The following is a 19,246-nucleotide window of genomic DNA, read 5'->3' as shown; positions in this document are numbered from 1 at the left end:
GATAAATTGTGTGCAAGGTAAGCCTTATCTGCTATACTATCTTTCATCACCTATTTCCTTCCTTTTCTGTTTCATCCCCTTCCCTCCCTAATTTATTCCCTTTCTACTCTCCTTTTTCCGCTTTCCCTCCTTTCCTTTTCTCTCTTCCCTCCTCTCTACACTTTCTGTTACTCTTCTCTCTTCCTTTTTTTTTTAAGAGGAGGGAAGCATTATTTCCTAAAGTCAAACAATTAATGTGTAAACATAGGCCATATTTATTTAACTAGCTGCTTACTGGTGGACATAGGTTATTCACCTTTCATTAAAATATGCTATATACCTAGCTTATATATATATATATATATATATATATATATATTTATCTTACATCTAAATGATTATATTCATAAAAAATTTCCAAAAGGATCAAAAGTTACATGGCATTGAAGGATACAATTACTTTTCTTCTTCTTCTTTTTTTATTTGTTTGTTTGTTTGTTGTTGTTGTTTGAGATGTTCCTTGTGCAAGTCAGAATCTGTTACCAATGGAATGGTACAGCTTTGCCAATAAACAAGGACGATACAATTACTTTTCTCAGAAGTTATAACTACATTCTTTTCTTTTTTTGGGGGGGGGGTCACACCCCGCAGCGCTCAGGGGTTCCTCCTGGCTCTATGCTCAGAAAATCGCCCCTGGCAGGCATGGGGGACCATATGGGATGCCAGGATTCGAACCACTATCCTTCTGCATGAAAGGCAAACGCCTTACCTCCATGCTATCTCTCCGGCCCCAGTTTTAACTACTTTCATTTTGAGGAGCAAAGCATGAGTTTCTCCTTCATGCTACTTATTAGAGACTTTGTATAGGGGATGGAGCAATAGTACACAGGAAGGCACTTGAGAATCATTCTGGTTTGATCCTTGGCACTCCATATGGTCCCCTGAGATGAACGGGAATGACTCCTGATAGAGGAACTAGAGCATTGCCAGTTTTAGCATTCCCTCCAAAAGACTTTGTATAATGATGGTATGATAAGAGAATATTAATTCAGAGTTTTAATTTGCATTTTTCTTATTGTAATTGAAGCTGGGCATTTGCTTTTATATGTTTGTCATCTAAATTTTCTTTTCATATTTTTGCTGTTTTAAACTTGGCTAGTAGAATACTCCTATTCATTTTATAGTTCTTTGTAAGTAAAATGTATTCCTTATCATAGGAATTGCAAATAACTATTATGGTATATTAGTAATAATTTTAATCACATCTTTATATGTTAAAATAATATTTAGAAAGTTAGTTTTCTCAGCTATTTAAAGCAATTTATCATTATTTAATATGCATCTATTACAACATTTGGTATTTGGTAATAGTTGACAACAATATTTGTTGACTTAATAAATACATTTATCAATAAATATATCTACAATCAATAAATATATTTATAGTAATGAAAATATAAGTTATCATTCACTAAACACTACTTAAGTATCTGGGCATTAATATAGGTGGTCAAGATACAAGTGAAAAAATATTGTCTGTTCTCAGAGAATTTGGTAAACACATATTAATAACAAACTATAAAGCAAAGTATACCATTGAATTTAAGAGAAATAATAATAATAATAAATTATTGATTATATAAAGTTGTCAAAGGTAATAATAATTTCTGCCTTGGAGAAGAAAGATTTCGGGAATAAGAAAAATAATCCAAGCGATTCTCAAGGACTGATTGTCTAGGATATTATAATAATCGTCTATATAATACTAATACAACACCATCCTTATAGTAATTCCCAATCCTCTAAACTTCCACATTGAAATAAGTGTTATTTTTCAAAAACAAATACATTTTTATTGTTCTTATAATACTAATAATACTCTAATAATATGGAGTATTATATACAGAGAAAGGAGACTTAAAATACAAGATTTGGGCTAGAAATATAGATCTTATATATACTCTTAAGAACTTTTTATTTCAGGGCTGGAGTGATAGCGCAACATGGAGAGTGTTTGCCTTGCATGCAGCCAACCTGGGTTTGATCCCTGGCATACCATATGGTCCCCCAAGAATGCCAGGAGTGATTCCTGAGTACAGAGTAACCCCTGAGTGAAGCTGGATGTGACTCCCTCACCAAAAACCCCTTTTTATTTCATCTTACAAGGCTTAGAGAGTCTGGAGAGATTATTACAGCAGCTAAGGCATTTTTCTTGCATGCAGTTGACTCCAATTCAATCCTGGTGTTACATATATAACGCCCAACTACCACCAGGAGTGACATCTGAGCAAAGAGAAAGGAGTAAGCTCTGACCACTACCTGATGTGGTTCAAAAACAAACCAAATCACTTTATAGGGTTATAAAGGCCAACATATTTCACTTCAAATACTAATTCCTTTAACTGGTACCAACTATTTAGACTTAGAGAATTCTACTCTGTGTATTGAATTCACAGGTGGTTTCGAAACTATGACCATGTGCTATGCATGTAAAAAGAGGCAGAAGAATCAGAAAACCAAATTAGGCATCTGCAGTGCAAGAACTATAAAAATGTATTCGTTTTTGAAAAATAACCCTTATTTCAATGTGGAAGTTTAGAGAATTGGAAATTACTATAAAAATTGTGTTGTATCAGGTTGGAATTTCTCTCATGTCTAGCAGTACAAAAATGTTTGGTAAATACTAATGTGTTCTAAAAAATCGGTGGAGAGTTAGATCAAAGAACTGAGTTTATGTTTTGCAGTCGATAAGTCTGGTTCAATCTCTGGCACTACCTAACTTGAGAACAACCAGGAGAGACCTTAGAGCACATTGGAGTAGTCCCTAAGCAACACAGATATAACTGTGACAACTCCACACTTCCTCAAATGTGCTGAAAAACTAATGAAGTAAACAACCAAATAAAGGTGCCAATAAATGAACAAAGCCTTCACCAGGAACAGAGTACAGCACCTTTCTTTAGTGACAGGCTTGCTGTTAGCTGCTTCTACATTTCTAAAGTTTTAGTTAACAGATGACTGAGTTGGAAAACGTGATGGTTGAATAAAAAAAGTAATCCTAAAAAGCAAGAGACCACAGATAAACAAGATTCATTGAAATGGCTTACTTTACTTGCTCCGGTTTACAATACAAAAAGATTGTATGCACAAATTCTGAAGAATAAAATGATTTGTTTTAGTAAAATGAATTTGCCATAATTTTATTTTTTTGTGCCATCTTCATTGAATACTCTGCAATGACTGTGTAGGGATCTGAAGAGAGGGAAGATGAATATGTGGAGTACAGAGGCTTAAAAGTATTAGGAAATTAAAAATTAGGAAATTACTTTTCCTAATTTACTTTATTAAATAATTCATGAATTAGATACTATCCAGCAAGTAGAAAGATGTTTTAGAAACTATTTCACATGATATATAATGGTAGATACATGTAAGACTCATAGAATGCCTGTCAGAGTGAAGTCTAAGTAACCGATAGACTTTAGTTAATATAATGCATAAATATTTGGCTACACAAATGCATATAAAATATACCACACAAATATAAAAAATAAGGGATAGAGAAGTATTATACTGAAATTATTTTTACTGCTTGTTCATTTATTCTATAACCCTAAAACTCACCTAAAAATCTATTAATAAAAATAAACTCAATAATTGCAATACCTTTTATTTAAAATAAACAAATATATACCTTACTACAGTTAAATTAATAAGAGGTATTAGGCTAGAGATGCACCAGGATGTATAACCCTTGCTTTGCATGTGGATGAAATGGTCACAACTTTGTTCAAATTCCTGGCAACACAGAAAGTTCCCAAACCTCATCAGGGGTTCATATGTTATGAGCACTGTCAAGTATGACCCACTTGCCACCGAACCCAATCTACCACCTCAAAGAATAAGAGATGTAAAGATAGAGCTTCTACAAAATGAAACATAAAATACATTTGTAAATTTCATAAATAGTTTATATTCTCACTTGCCTCTACTTTGGGTAATAACTGGTAACGCCAAGCTATTTTCATCTTCATTTTAGATTCAAGTTTAGTATGGTTACATACATCTTCATCAAATTCTTTTTCACAATTATCAAGTAATGGAGCAGGAAGTTCCTAAGAAAGTAGAATATATATTATTAAGCATTTCTGATGTAAAGAATGACTACTTTTGTAAATCATAGTGTTGATTATATTATAGCTTTCACTATATTAAAAAATCAATGTCTTAAAATTAATTCAAGCATAAAGTCACGACAAAGATATTTCTGAAACAAAAAGAATATACTAATATGGAAGATGAAGTTAAAAATTTTAGTAATGAATAGAATTTAAGTAAAATATTCAAATTTAATATCTACCAAAAATTAATCTGTTGTAACAAGAAGCAATATACACTTTTAAAACATTCATACACAGAGCAAAGGCTAGAATTAACACTTACGTATTACATGTAATTATTGTTATGTTTGCCACAAGGTAAAAATAAAGCATATGCGCAATCTGCTTACTGGTTTGTAATTCTAGAATTCAAAAAAATCATTCACCAAAATAATGGGTGAAATAACAACTAAGAATAAAGACATATATTTTGCTGTATAAAATGTTCGTTTTGCACCTGCAAGTTTACATCTCTTCTTTGAACAATGAAAATGAATTAAAAATCTCTTATTAAATGAAGAGATACTGAATTCCAATTTTATCTTTCCTGTTTGGAAGCAAACCACTAAGAAGCACAAAAAAACTACAGACTTCTTTTTGAGTAGAGATGCTATAAAAAAATTTGCAAAGATAGTATATAAATTTTATGGGGAAGGAAAACAATGCAATAATTTTAATTTTTACTAGTTAGAATTATAAAGTTTATGAGGGGAATTGATTAATAAACATATTCTTGGGTCTTGTTATACATTAAGTTGAAACATTTATTCTTAAGGGTCAAACTGATTTGTGCTTAGAAACAGGTGATTTGGTTATTTCGCTCTATTATTCCTTAACACCACCAATGAACCTGAATCCACTTGACCTCTGTCCCCCTCATTCCTCACTTCTCTCCCTCCACTCCACTCTATTCCTTTCCCTTGTCTTCCTATATTCTGGGACCAAGGGTGATCTACCTAATGGTGATCTAGGCATTATCCCTTTCAATCATTATATTCTCTCATCCAGTTATTCTAAATACCACATATAAGTGATATTATACCATGATTATCTTTTCTTCTAGCTTACTTATTTTATTTTTCAGTTCTATCCATACTGCAGCAAATTGCTTGTGTGCATCATTCCTTAAGCTGCATAGTATCTCTTTGTGTATATATTTATATATATACACACAATGTAATATTACTTTCATAATCCAATTATCTGTCAGTCATTTAGGTTGATTACAAATCTTAACTATTGTACTCAATGCTGCAATGAATCATGATGTGTATGTGTCCTTTTGAGTGAATGTTTTTTTGTCCTGCAGATAGATACTCCAAAGTAAAATTGATTCAATTTAAAATTTTATTTAAAAAAGAAATAAAGTAAATAATGGCATAGACTATTCTCAGGTAGTCTATTCCAGACTGATACTTCTGAGGCATCCTCAGAATGGGTGAGGTAGATTCCCCTTTTGACTGAAGCCACAGCAATACAGTAACACACCTAATACCCTTTGACAGAAATGTATCAGCTTTACAACTTAACCTTATCAGATTGCCAAGTTTGGGGCCGGGCGGTGGCGCTAGACGTAAGGTGCCTGCCTTGCCTGCGCCAGCCTTGGAAGGTCCGCGGTTCGATCCCCCCGGCGTCCCATATGGTCCCCCAAGCCAGGAGCAACTTCTGAGCGCATAGCCAGGAGTAGCCTCTGAGCGTTACCGGGTGTGGCCCAAAAACAAAAAAACAAACAAACAAACAAAAAAACAAAAACAGATTGCCAAGTTTTCATCTTTTGTTTCAGATTTATAGATCCGGGACCATGAGGCACCTCAAAATTTCAGAGCAGTGTGAGCTCAGTTGTATCACAGGGAATCTGATGTGAAATCTACCAAGGTCGGGTAGCCTGAATAGTAATACAAGAAGGCTCAACTCAACTGACCACAGCCCAGTAAATTCTTTAGAAAAACATGGAGATGAAACAAGAATTTTAAATTGACTCATACTGATCTAAGTTTTATCATTCCATTTTTTTTCTGTAACAAGCAATATGTTTTAAATTTGTGCTGGTAAGGCAGCTGGCTATGGTGGTGGGTGGGTGAGAAATTGGGAATACTGGTAAAGGGGTGGTCATACTGGTTGTGGGATTTGTGTTTGAAAATGTAATGCCTGCTATGACTATATTATGAGCATCTTGGTTAATCATGGTATTATAACAACATTTAAAATAAATAATTAATACTTTTTAAAAGTATTAAAGTCAGTATAATTCAGCGATTTTTTCTGGTTATATATTCTAAGAGAAGCTAATCACTCTCTTGAAAAGATACCCCCACATTTACAAAAGCATTATAAATAATATTCAAGACAAAAATAGAACTAAGTGGCCATTAAAAGACAAACACATAAAAAACTGTGATAGGTGCTTACAGAATAGTGTGTAGTCAAAGCCCAAGAGGGCTCAAAAATTTTAAAATAAGAATAAAAGTTTTTAACTTTCTTATTTATTTATTTAATTATTTATTTATTTATTTATTTATTTATTTATTTATTTATTTATTTATTTATTTTGGATTTTGGGCCACACCCGGCGGTGCTCAGGAGTTACTCCTGGCTGTCAGAAATAGCTTCTGGCAGGCATGGGGGACCATATGGGACATCGGGATTTGAACCAACCACCTTTGGTCCTGGATCGGCTGCTTGCAAGGCAAATGCAGCTGTGCTATCTCTCCGGGCCCTGTTTTTAACTTTCTTAAATAACACTAAGCCTCTTTATTTCTAAAATAAAATTAAATTATTTCTTTAGAAAATTACAGGTTTCCCTTATTTCACTGCTAGTATTTCACAGTGATTAGAAAATGTTCAAACCTTTAAAACACATAACCAATGTCTGATTTACAAGTATTAGTACTTCCTAATCAAAGTATAGAATGTTAACCCCAGCACCCCTCTGCTGCCTTGCTCCAGATCTCCAGGGCTTCTCCAGGCCACATGCCTGGGCAAGCTGGTGAGTTGGGTCCCTTGGTAGAGCTTGAAGGTACCCTAGGCTTTCCCCCATTATTCATTCAGCTTCTTAGGGAGGGTCTCGGTTGGGCTCTGAACTTCTGGCCTCCCAGCTTCTTGAGCAGTCACTGGTAATCTCTTTCCAGTTTATATGTTCAAAATCGCACACACGATACATTAATAGTACTCACTATCATTGAATTATGTTTTTATGTATGCAGAATATCATTTTTTATTCTGCCCTTCTGCACAGCCCTACAAAAGATCATTTTTCTCTTTAACTTCCTTATCCCCTATCATCATTACTCCTCATTTACCCTTTCTAACTTAAGTACTGTAGAGTCCTAAGTCACAGACCTAAGTGGTGCCCTGGAGTTAACACCCACCCAACTATTCCAAAAGGCATAAAAAGGACACATATGTCTTTTCAACATTTTATGGGTGTTTTCTTTGACGGCTATAACTTTTGCTGAATATTTCTTATACAGTGACGATCTTCCCTTTTTTATCTTCTCTTTGTGAACAGCTCAATATGGAATTTGGTGTGAAAGAATCCCTCAGTTTACTGCTTATGTTTGAACCCAGTCATGGGTATTGTTAGACGTGTTCTTATGCCCCCATATACTCAGATAACATCACGTGGCTTTATTTCTTGTTTGCTTAGGCACACTAAAATGGGAAAATACTATACATACCAGTAAGTTCTTATCTAATAGAGATGGGAACACACAAATCTTGTAGTGCAATGGGACCTTACACCCTGAACAATGACATAAAGACCTGGCACAGGCCTCAGAAGAATGGGCATTCTCCATTCCCCCCTGATCTAGAGAAGACACCTACAAAACATCCAAGGTTGTCTATAACATTACCTAGAGGCAATCCTCTACCAGGGAAGACCCTACAGCTGTTCTGACATGGATCTACTCAAAAGAGACTTCCCTTAACACTGAGAAGACTTAACAAGAACAATGGCCTGCTTACTGGACAGGGCTTGCTGTATTGCCCCTTAATTGTGAGGTGAAACTAGAGGACACTTCACACCAGCCTGACTTCAATGTAGGATGTGCAGATTCCAGGATCTTTAATACGGAAACCTGATGCCAACAATAGGACTGCGTGAAAAATAAAGCTGTATTGGTACTACAGACAATGACTTGGATTGAATAAACTAGTTTGCCTGGAGCCTAGAGTTGGTCTTATGCCAGGAAACTTCAGGGGTAGTGGTCTCCTTGTATTTAGACCAAGACTATTTCTTTCTATGACCTCCATATTTTGGTGGGCCTATGCAAACAATATTTGCCACTCTAACACCATTTTTGCTGTGCCCTTTTGACTAGCCCTTAAAAAAAAAAACCTCAAACTTTTGATGTTAACTTAAACTAATATGTATGTGCATGAATATATAAAAATACTATGCCTTCAAAGTTAAGGAGTCACATAAATCTCATGGCTTTAGGTTGCTTTGTGTACTGCTAAGAAATGTTATAATGTACTACAATCTGGGGACTTGTGGACAAAGTAATTGTACATGGGTTCTGCCTTATTTTTCTTAATTTTTTTTGACTGTAAGTTCAATATTTAGGCGTCAGCAAGGGGATTTCTTCTGAGAACTCTGTTTATGGGCGATTGTTCTTTCATTGTAACTTTACCTTGTCCTCTTTGCATCATTGTTCTCATAATTAAAAATAAAAAAATGAAAAAAAGAAAGTATAGAATGTATGGGATTTTTAAAATAATCTCACATCCTGGCAGAATATTTCCCAAAAGAGTAAGATAACACTCCTGTATGCTTAATGTTGCTGAATGAATTATGTTAAATATATTTAACATATTTAAAAATATATACCTATGGATATATATGGCAATGTTCAGGGGTTATGATGTTCAGGGGACCAAATAGGGTTCTAGAAATCAAAGCTATATATTTTTGAGTGCAATATGAGTGCAAATCAAGTACCCTACCCCTGTATTATTGCTCAGGCCCCTTAAAAATTCATTAAGAAAATAGGATAAGTCCGAATTTTATTAAAATACTGAGATATTGCCAAGGACACATAAACACATTACAGGTAGCTATTAATTTATATTAGTACATTGCAAGTGGCCATTAATATTGTATTACTATGAGCAATAATAGTTAACATTTGACAATGGATTTCTGGAGAGTGAGTAATTCTATCATATGAAAAACCAGACTTAAAATTAAAGCAGATTTTTACTGTATTTCACTGATACAGACTTTTCCACATGCTACCATTGTCTGCTTACAGAAGAATTTGGTTGCTATTCCTGATGTGCAAGTGGACACATATAATTCTGTGACATTTTAATTGAGAGTCCATAGAAAGATCAGGTAAGATAGAAGATAAACCTTGACTTTTCATAAAACTTCTATTGACATTTTCAAAGACAATATTGGCAACAATGCTTATCTAATAGTTTTTTAAAATGTTTTCTATTTTAGGGCTGCACCCAATGATACTACTCAGGAGCTCCTGGCTTGTTACTTAAGAGCTGATCCAGTGTCCTGGGCCTCCTGTGTGCAAAGGACATGCATATGCTTCAGCATCTGAGCTTTCTTCCAAACCTTTGGCACAGCTTTTGATTTTCTTCTTTCTCTCTCTGTGTCTCTCTCTCTCTGTGTCTCTCTGTCTCTCTGTCTCTCTCTCTCTCTCTCTCTCTCTCTCTCTCTCTCTCATCTCTCTCTCCCTCTCCCTCCCTCTCCCCCACTCTTTTGACCACACCAGGTCATGCTCAGGGGTTACTCCTGGCTATGTGCTCAGAAATTATTCCTGGCTTGGGGGACTTATGGGACTCTGGGGATCAAACCATGGTCCATCCTGGGTCAGCCGCATGCAAGGCAAATGCCCTACCACTGTGTTCCTGCCCCTTAGTTCTCTTTTTAAGTAAGGAAAGCTGAAAACTAGTATGCATAAAATAGTATATTGTAAATAACGAATTATGAGAACAATGATCCCTCTGTATAAGTCAAAAAATGAGTTCAAGAGCCAGAGTGATAACACAAGGGTAGGGCATTTGGGTTGCAAGGGGCCAGCCCTGGTTCAATCCTGGCATTCCATTTGGTCTCCCAATTCTGCCAGGAGTAATTTCTGAACATAGAGCCAGAAGTAACCCCTAAGCTCCCAAGTGCTGTCAGGTGTGGCCCCAAAACCCCCCAAAAATGTCATGAGATTTGCTGGTCATATGAATATGCTATATGATGTTAGTCAAAAGGAAAGGGATACACACACACACACACACACACACACACACACACACACACACACACAGAAAGAGCTCAGGTGTTGGAACATAGGTTTTGTAAGTGAAATACCAAGTTCACTTCCTTATACTAACCACTGAGAGCCACTAGGTCTGACCCCAAATCAAAACTGTAATTATATAAATGTTAGACAGATTTATGAGTACTTCAAGCATTTTGTTTTTCTTTGTTTTTATGCACAAGTAAAAAATACGGAAGAAATCTCAATAAGAATTAAGCAAAATGCAGGGGCCAGAATGATGGCTCAGTGGTAGGGCATTTGCCTTGCATGCAGCTGACCCAGGACAGAAATTGGTTTGATCCCCCAGTGTCACATATGGTCTCCCAGGCCAAGAGCAATTTCTGAGCTAAGAACCAGGAGTAGCCCCTGAGCGTTACTGGGTTTGGTCCAAAATCCAAAAAACAAAAAAAGAATTAAGCAAAATGTAAATGACCAGAAAACATCATATGTTCCAGTGTTATTTGTTAGCTTATTTTTATATAATAGTATAAAAAGTAAAGATGGAACTTATAAAATAGCAATTCAAACTTGATCAAATATAGTACCTCTTTACTATGGAGGCTAAAATTCCCTTAGCATCTACTTTAACACATTCCATCATTACATAACAAGATCTTTATTTTTTTTGCCTCATTATAATGTGACCCAATAGAAGATTATCAATGAAAGACAATATACAAGTACTATGGCTTCCTCCTAAAATAAATATTAGACGGTCAGACTTTGCTCTTTTCTGTAATGTGAGTTTCTACCTATCAAGGATCAAGGTATCAAGGATCAGAAAAATATAAAAATAAAAAGGAGATTTTTAGAGGGGACAGAAAAGAGATCAAAAGGCCTATGGCTTATGTTCTGGATATTATACAAGTGCTGCATGGTTCCCTGATAACTGCTGGAAAGAGCCCCAAGCTCTCAGATGGGAGTAGCTCCTGATCACTGCCAGCTGTGTCTCCAAACCAAAGCAAATACCAAACCAATAATCAGCTAAACAAACAAAACAGCAACTTTTTTTTTTTTTAAACAAGAGCTGTTAATAGTTCAAGGGGTTGGAACTCATGACTTGTAAGAAAAATCTAAAGTTGGGTTTCCAACATTCCATGTCCTGTTAAGCACAGTGACTTGTAACCTAGATAGACTCAGAGAACATTAGGGGTAGTTTGGTGGCTCCAACCACTCATTGTAGGTCTCAATGCAACTCTGGTCCTGACATATGGACCAGATCTTCATTGTAATGCTAACTGTAGCTGCAGTGGTCTTTGGGCTCAAGCACTGCTGGGGAGCCCTTCCCCCTATTCTATTACCAAAAATGCAGGTTTTATACGTTCTGTGAATGACAGGATAAAAAGAATAAAATTGTGCTCTTTAAGGCAAATAAAACAGAATGTTAGTGCAAATAAAAATCTATTCTATATTTGAGCAGAAACAACAGTGTATTTTTTATGTAAAATTTTTTCATATGAAAACAAAGTATTACAATTAACTTATGTCAAAATATACATCCTTCAGTAATAAAATATAGAAAATTTTCACTGGAAACATTTGTCCTCATTCAGAATATGCTGTACATATATATATATACATATATACATACACACTTCCCTTTTTAATTCATGTCATATTATGTTTACAGCTACTCTATTTTGTGGTCTTCACTTTGGCAGATGTGCAAGAGAAATCTGATTCCCTGTTTGACCCTTCTCACTTTTAATGTTCTCTAGGGCATAATAAAACCAAAGATACAATCCCTCAGCAGTTAATGAAGCTTAACCTCCCACCCTATTAATTACCAATGCATTACACTAACTATGGGCATCACACCACTCTCTAAGCTAGTTTACAATTCAGCACAAGTACTATTGAGCTATTATGTAGCAACATAATCCATGCAGCGAGAGAAATCCTTCTTAAAATAAAATCTTTTGATCCTTGCAGGTTTTGGTAACTATAATTAATACTACTTATGCCTTATCCATGCCATCAGTAAGTATAGTATATCTCAGTAAGTATATTATACTGTTTCAGTAAATTTATTATTTTGTTGATATTGGACAGTTTTGGGAAAAGATTTTTACTTTCTGAAAGTTGTAAAGAAGAAAAAAAGTGAAATATATTATAGTTTGTCATAATTTAAATATTCATGTGTCTCAATATCTATATTTAACAGTTTAAATGTTCTCCATGTAATCTTTACTGAAATATTTAAAAGAGATGGGGGGAGGAATTGTTAAAGGAGAGCTACACTTAGAAATGATGTTGGCTACACAGAGAATGTCAGCAAGTTGGGGGAGTTAAAGTTTTTAAAGTTTATGTATTTTAAGCTTAGTAATTAGCATTGTGAGCCATATTCCCAATTAAATTCAATACACATTAGGAAATGTCAGCGGAACTGAAATTTCTTTCTGGAATATAAAGGCAACAAAATTCCTGGTATTATAGGAGAAGATAACAAGCACTGTTAGGTGGAATACGAATGTTTTCTATTTTTGGAAAATACGTAATGTTTTTCAGAGATGTATAAAGTTAAGGAAATCTCAATTAGGAGTAAAATCAGGTATTATCTTCATGTAATAGATCTAAAACAGTTGAGTTCCTAGTAAAGAAATCAAAATGTTACTGGTTTTATTTTTCCATAATAAATTCAGCTCCCAGATATATCATCAGCAAAACTCAGGGTAAAATAGAACACTAAATAATAAATGGATATCACTTAATTCCTTAATTTTACAAATAATTTTCTGTAGCACATTATTGTTAACAGAGCAAATAAGTTATCTTCTTCCAAAGTATAAAGAAAGGATGGTAATTATTTTATAATCGTTTTTCTTAAGAACACTAGCACGCTAGCATAATGATGATTTGTTTTAATTTTTTCAGGGATTGAGAATTGGGCCACAACTGACAGTGTTTGAGACTCATTTCTGGCACTGTGCTCAGGAGTCATTCTTAGTGGTGCTCATTGGATGGTATGTGAAAATGTGGATGGAATCTGGGGTTACTCATGTGTAAGGCATGTACCTTACCCCTTACACTATCTCTCAGGTCCATAATAACATGATAAATAGACTGAAATCTATTTACTATTTTGAATTAAACTCTTCAGTTTTACTGTCCTGTTTCTGAAATCTAGCATACACTTTTAGACACAAACTCTAAGAATATAAGCCACAATGACTTAATATTTTTCTATTGTCTCATTCATTAGAAAACCATAATATCAGAAGACCGATTGGTAAACTAAGTCTACTTCATGCACATCTAGTCAGCTTCTGATTAATACAACTTAAAGCTGGGAAACAACTCAAAGAGAACACATGCCATGAGCACATGATCCCTGATTCAATTCTCCAACACCACATGGTCTCCTGAATGCTCTGAAGGATAGCCTATGTAATAACACAGGAGAAGCTTAACAAACAAACAAAAAGACTAAAATTTCAGTAAATAAACAAATCACTGTAAGAATGAATCTTGTACCACCTGAAGAGGTAGACAGCGTTGTTTTCTTTGGGTTTTCGCAGAATAAAGTTTGTACATGAGATATCTTTCTAGCCAGTCTGCTGATTTCTTCAGTCTAAGTCATTTATTCCCTGCCACAGAATATAATCCTAAAAGTATTCAGAAACAAAATAAACTCTATTTCAAATAATCTTAATTCTTTTGAGACTTCTTTTCAAAAAATAACGAAATGTTATATAATAAATAGAAGACTTAATATTCTGTTTGAGTATAACACAACTACCAGCTATTCAAAACCATTCATTTTCTTATGCATTTAAACTGAAATTTTTTGAAACAAATATAAGGCCTGGAAAAAGTGTTTTACAATACTTTTTACAAAGTGAAATCTCAGATATTTCATTTTAATTTGTAATTCTGGAATAAGACAAAAAATTATTCTTCCTTTAATATAAAAGATGAAAAAAATGAAAGGTCCTATAGCTTAATTAGATAACAGGGAATTTAAAATCCATACTCAGGGGGCCGAAGAATTATTGCAGCAGGTATGGTGCTTGTCTTGCATGCGGCAGATCCAGGTTCGATCCCTGGCATCCTATTAGGTCACCTATGAGGTGACAAGTGTGATACCTAAGTGCAGAATCAGGAGCAACCACTGAGCATCACTAGGTGTGACCCCAAAACACAACAAAAAATTCATACTCAGACTGCAAGAAAATTATATTTCTTGGGGCCAGAGAGAGTTCAATAGGCTGAACACATGGTCTGTCTGCACAGAGGATGAACAGGTTGAGCCCTAGCACTTCATGGCCCATCGAGCATCACCAGAAGCAACCTCTGTGCATAGATCTGGGAAGTTATTTTTTTTTTTTTTTGTGAACTTTCAGTGTAACACCAAAACAAAACACACATACACCACTTCTTCTTCTTTTTTTTTTTTTACATACACTACTTCCTGAGGATAAATATCCTATTACACAGTATGACATTTTTTGCCAAATGACTTAGGCTACTTTTCTGCATGCAAATTCTTTCTTTTGTTGAATTGATGTACAAACATGAATGCCAAATATGTTTATTTTAATATTATATCAGAAAAGGCTCTCCCTAACCTGTGACAGAGAGGCTGTTTTATTTTTCATTACAATTATATCTTATCTTTCATTTCCTTGCTGGAAAATAAGGCACATGCCATCTTTCAAAAGCTGGCCACAAATGTAGGTCACTGGAAGTAGGACTGAGCCTTTGCATGTTTTTCTGTAGTCTTTTCAGTTTGCCAGAGCAGCTCTAACTGTGGCTGCCAGGGGAGAACTTAGAATTTTAAATAAGCTCTCAAAAGCAATCAGGGGTGGTGGAGGTGGGGGGAGGGGGAGAGTAAAATCCTGGGGTCAAACAGCAAATTTCCGGCTCAACTCATATCTCTGATTTCTAAACACTGAAAGGCATATAGATAGCTTGGTAATTTTCTGAGCACACAAAATGTTAACAAAAAAAATCAAGAGAACATATTTTGATTATACTTTTGCCTTTAAAGATCTCTTCTGGGGCTGGAGAGATAGCATGGAGATAGGGTATTTGTCTTGTATGTAGAAGGATGTTGGTTTGAATCCTGGCGTCCCATATGGTCCCCCAAGCCTGCCTGGAGCGATTTCTAAGCATACAGCCAGGAGTAACCCCTGAGAGCTGTCTGGTGTGACCACTCAAAGAACTCCCCAAAAAAACAACCAAAAAAAAATAAAGATCTCTTCTAATATTTGGACCTATATAATGAACAAAAAACAGTGATATTTATATAGTCAGAAAAAAAGTAAGAATGCATTGGGAAATGTGTTAATCTACTCAGTAATGAACATGCATAATGCTTTCAAAGTAGAATGTTAGATGGGCTAGATACTGTATTGCTTTTGTTTTAAGTCATTATAAAACTACAGTTATGGAAAAATGTGTAACACAAAAAATGTCCAATCAAGAATATTAAAAAATACAATAAAAATATGAAAATGCTACTTGGCCAATGAGGAATATTTTTTAAACATTATTATTTCTTTAGTAATCTAAATTTCTGACAGAACAAGAAAACTGGGTTTTCTTGCATTGTATTTAAACAGTAGACCAGAGCATTACAATGCTGTAAGATCAAACAACTGACTATTCACTGGATTCAAAATGCTAATTTTTAATTTTGTAAACAGTTATAACAGATAAAAGATAAAGAGGACTAATCTTGACACCGAAATGAAAAAAGGAAAAGAAACGTTTAAAATATTAATTTAGGCTAGAAATAGCTCACTAGACTAAAAGCATTTTTTCACAAGATGAAGAGTCAAGTTTAATTCCTGGAATTGCATGGTTTCTCCCAAGCACTATCGGGGTGTCCCCTAAAGTACTGAGCTAGGAGTACTGCAAGTTGTGGCACAAAACTTTCTTCAGAATTTTAAAATAAAATGTTAATTAAAATTTTATATAGTAAATAAAATTGCTATAACTAATTTTAAATCAACTAGCATCTCTAATCATAATTAAAAAAAAGAAAGTCAAAGGGACTGGATGAATCTTTATATGTCTTTTTTGGCCACAACCAGTGCTATTCAGGGGGGGTTATTCCTGGCTCTTCATTCAGAAATTATTCCTGGGCCCGGAGAGATAGCACAGCTGCGTTTGCCTTGCAAGCAGCTGATCCAGGACCAAAGGTGATTGGTTCGAATCCCGTTGTCCCATATGGTCCCCCGTGCCTGCCAGGAGCTATTTCTGAGCAAGGAGTAGCCCCTGAGCAACGCCGGGTGTGGCCCAAAAACCAAAAAAAAAAAAAAAAAAAAAAAACCAAAGAAATTATTCCTAGCAGGCTCTGGGAACCATAAGGGATGTTGAGGATTGAACCTGTCTTGGCTGCATGCAAGGCAAAAACCCTACCTGCTGTACTATTGCTCCAGCCTGGAATGGATCAGATATTAATTAATGAGTTAATATTTGGAGAATAATATATTTGGTATATAAAATAATGCTTGCAAATTATGAAGATATCTGGATACCATAAATTTTTATTATCAATCTTAAAGTCTAGGAAGAAAAAGCTTTTAGAAGTTTTTATACTTGTTTTTTTTTTAAAGGAAGGCAGACTGCCTCGTGCAGCATCTCATTTGGATGTGTCTGAAGTCTTGGAAGCTTGACTACCCTACGTTCTCCTAAAAATGGACCTTGAGAGCTTGTTTGGAGGTTCTAGCAGGGGAGCCCAGCTACTCGTATACCATCGACCGAAAAACGGTCCGTCTCTATTTGGGGAAGGCCATCCTGTTTTTCGACAGAGTGCGCAGCTTCGGGAGGGATGCACATGGAGCTGTGAGGGAGGAAGGGGACACCCGCCTAGCCAGTCAGATCAACGGAATCAACCATGGTGATCAATGGGGTGACAGATGTCACAGCCAGATCGCCCTCACATCCGTTTTTATACATTTTTATATTTTATTTTGAAGTATCTGGTTATATTAATCAAATGTAATTTGGTTTACTTAATAAATTTTTTTTGTTTTTTTTTTGGGGGGGGCCACACCCATTTGATGCTCAGGGGTTACTGCTGGCTAAGCGCTCAGAAATTGCCCCTGGCTTGGGGGAACCATGTGGGATGCCGGGGGATCGAACTGCGGCCCTTCCTTGGCTAGCACTTGCAAGGCAGACACCTTACCTCTAGCGCCACCTCGCTGGCCCCTAATTTTTTATTTCATGACATCATAGTTACATTTTAAATTATAAAAATTTTTTCTATTTTAAATATGGGAAATTTAACCATAAATGAAATTAAACCAGAAGTATTTTATTGTATAGTTCATGGTATAAAATATTACATGCTCTAGGGGTTGGAGCAGTGGCACAGTGGTAGGACATTTGCCTTGCATGCGGCTGACCAAGGACAGTGCATGGTTTGATCCCCCAGCATCTCAGATGGTCCCCCAAACCAGGAGTAATTTCTGAGTGCACAGCCAGGCGTAACCTCTGACACACACACACACACACACACACACACACACACACACACACACACACACACACACACACACACTACATGCTCTAAGCTTTTGTAAACATCATAACATTCCTGCTGATGACCATATACCTTTTTTTGTTTTTGTTTTTGGGTCACATCCGGAGGCATGTAGGGGTTATTTCTGGCTCTGTGCTCAGAAATCACTCCTGGCAGGCTCAGGGGACCATATGGGATGCCGAGGATGAAACCCAGGTCAACCACATGCAAGGCAAATGCCCAGTCCTCCATATATTTTTTCTTGGTACATATTAAAATGTATGATTTTAAGGGACTGAAGTTGGTAAGATGCTGTCTTGAACACAGTCTACTTGGATTTGATCCCTGGCACTATAATTGTTCCATAAGCACCATCAGGAGTGACTCTGAGCCAAGAGCCAGATGTAATATCTAAGTACCACCACGTAGGCCTCCCTACCAAAAATTATCAAGGAAACCAAAAAGACAAATTTTAAGAACCTTCAAAGTATTCTACCTTTCCACTTTAAGTGCATCTGATATTAATAGAGAAGTAATAATGTTAGTATAATAAGTAAATAATTAACCCTTTAATTATTAGATAACTACACTCTAAATAATAAGTTTCTCTTCCTACAAGAAAACTACCTTTTGGTATGCAGCCACAAAAATTATTTAAATTAAATTTTAAAAATGGCTTATGCCATCAGAAATCACATTTCAATTGAGGCCTGTACCACAACTGAATATGTAAAAATTGATTGTGTGTGTGAAATGTTTGGTCAGTGCATATTAATGCCAGGAAAACAATAACAACAATAAAGCAAAATAGGAGTTTGAAAAAAATAACAGGTCTGAAAATAATTTTCTTTCTTTAATTTTATAATCATTATCATGTAACATTTTGTTGTGAAAATTTATTATAATGGTATGATTATTGCAAGGGTGCTTGCCTTGCAAGCAGCTGACCTGTGGTTCCTTTCCTGGTCCCCCATGTAGTCCCTTAAGACCCACCAGGAGTGATCTCTGAATGGGAGCCAGTTATAATCACTGAGTATTACTGGATATGTTCCCCCAAAAAGAGAATCAAGAATTCTAAGCATTTTAAAATTCTAAAGAAATTTTTTGTATATGTGTGCATATATTTACAATATTTTATTTAAAATTGGCTCATATCATGATAAATATTCAAGTATTTTAATGTAGAAATATTTTCTGAAACATTCCATAGAAAGCTTTGTTGGAGACCACTCATACCTATATTTGAGAAAATTATTTTGGATAAAACAGTTAACTGAAAAATTCTCACCATATGTGTTTTCAAAAGCTTTAACAACATCATGTATATTGTTCCATAGGATTTTCTAAGGGGTGTAATTTTTCAGTGT

General features: G+C 35.3%; 1 protein-coding gene and 1 pseudogene across 1 annotated transcript in view; both read right to left on the bottom strand.

Moving 5' to 3' along the window:
* ELP4 (elongator acetyltransferase complex subunit 4) overlaps window positions 1-19,246 on the bottom strand; it is a 218,540-nt gene that overhangs the window by 174,146 nt on the left and 25,148 nt on the right. Inside the window, exon 4 of the mRNA XM_049780094.1 lies at window positions 3,966-4,094. Within this exon, the coding sequence (XP_049636051.1) occupies window positions 3,966-4,094 (129 nt within the window). The remainder of the gene's footprint in view (window positions 1-3,965; window positions 4,095-19,246) is intronic.
* Window positions 491-591, bottom strand: LOC126019260 (uncharacterized; annotated as a pseudogene).

Source organism: Suncus etruscus, chromosome 9 (assembly GCF_024139225.1).
Source record: "Suncus etruscus isolate mSunEtr1 chromosome 9, mSunEtr1.pri.cur, whole genome shotgun sequence".
Lineage (NCBI taxonomy): Eukaryota > Metazoa > Chordata > Mammalia > Eulipotyphla > Soricidae > Suncus > Suncus etruscus.
This window is presented reverse-complemented; position numbering and strand designations above follow the sequence as displayed.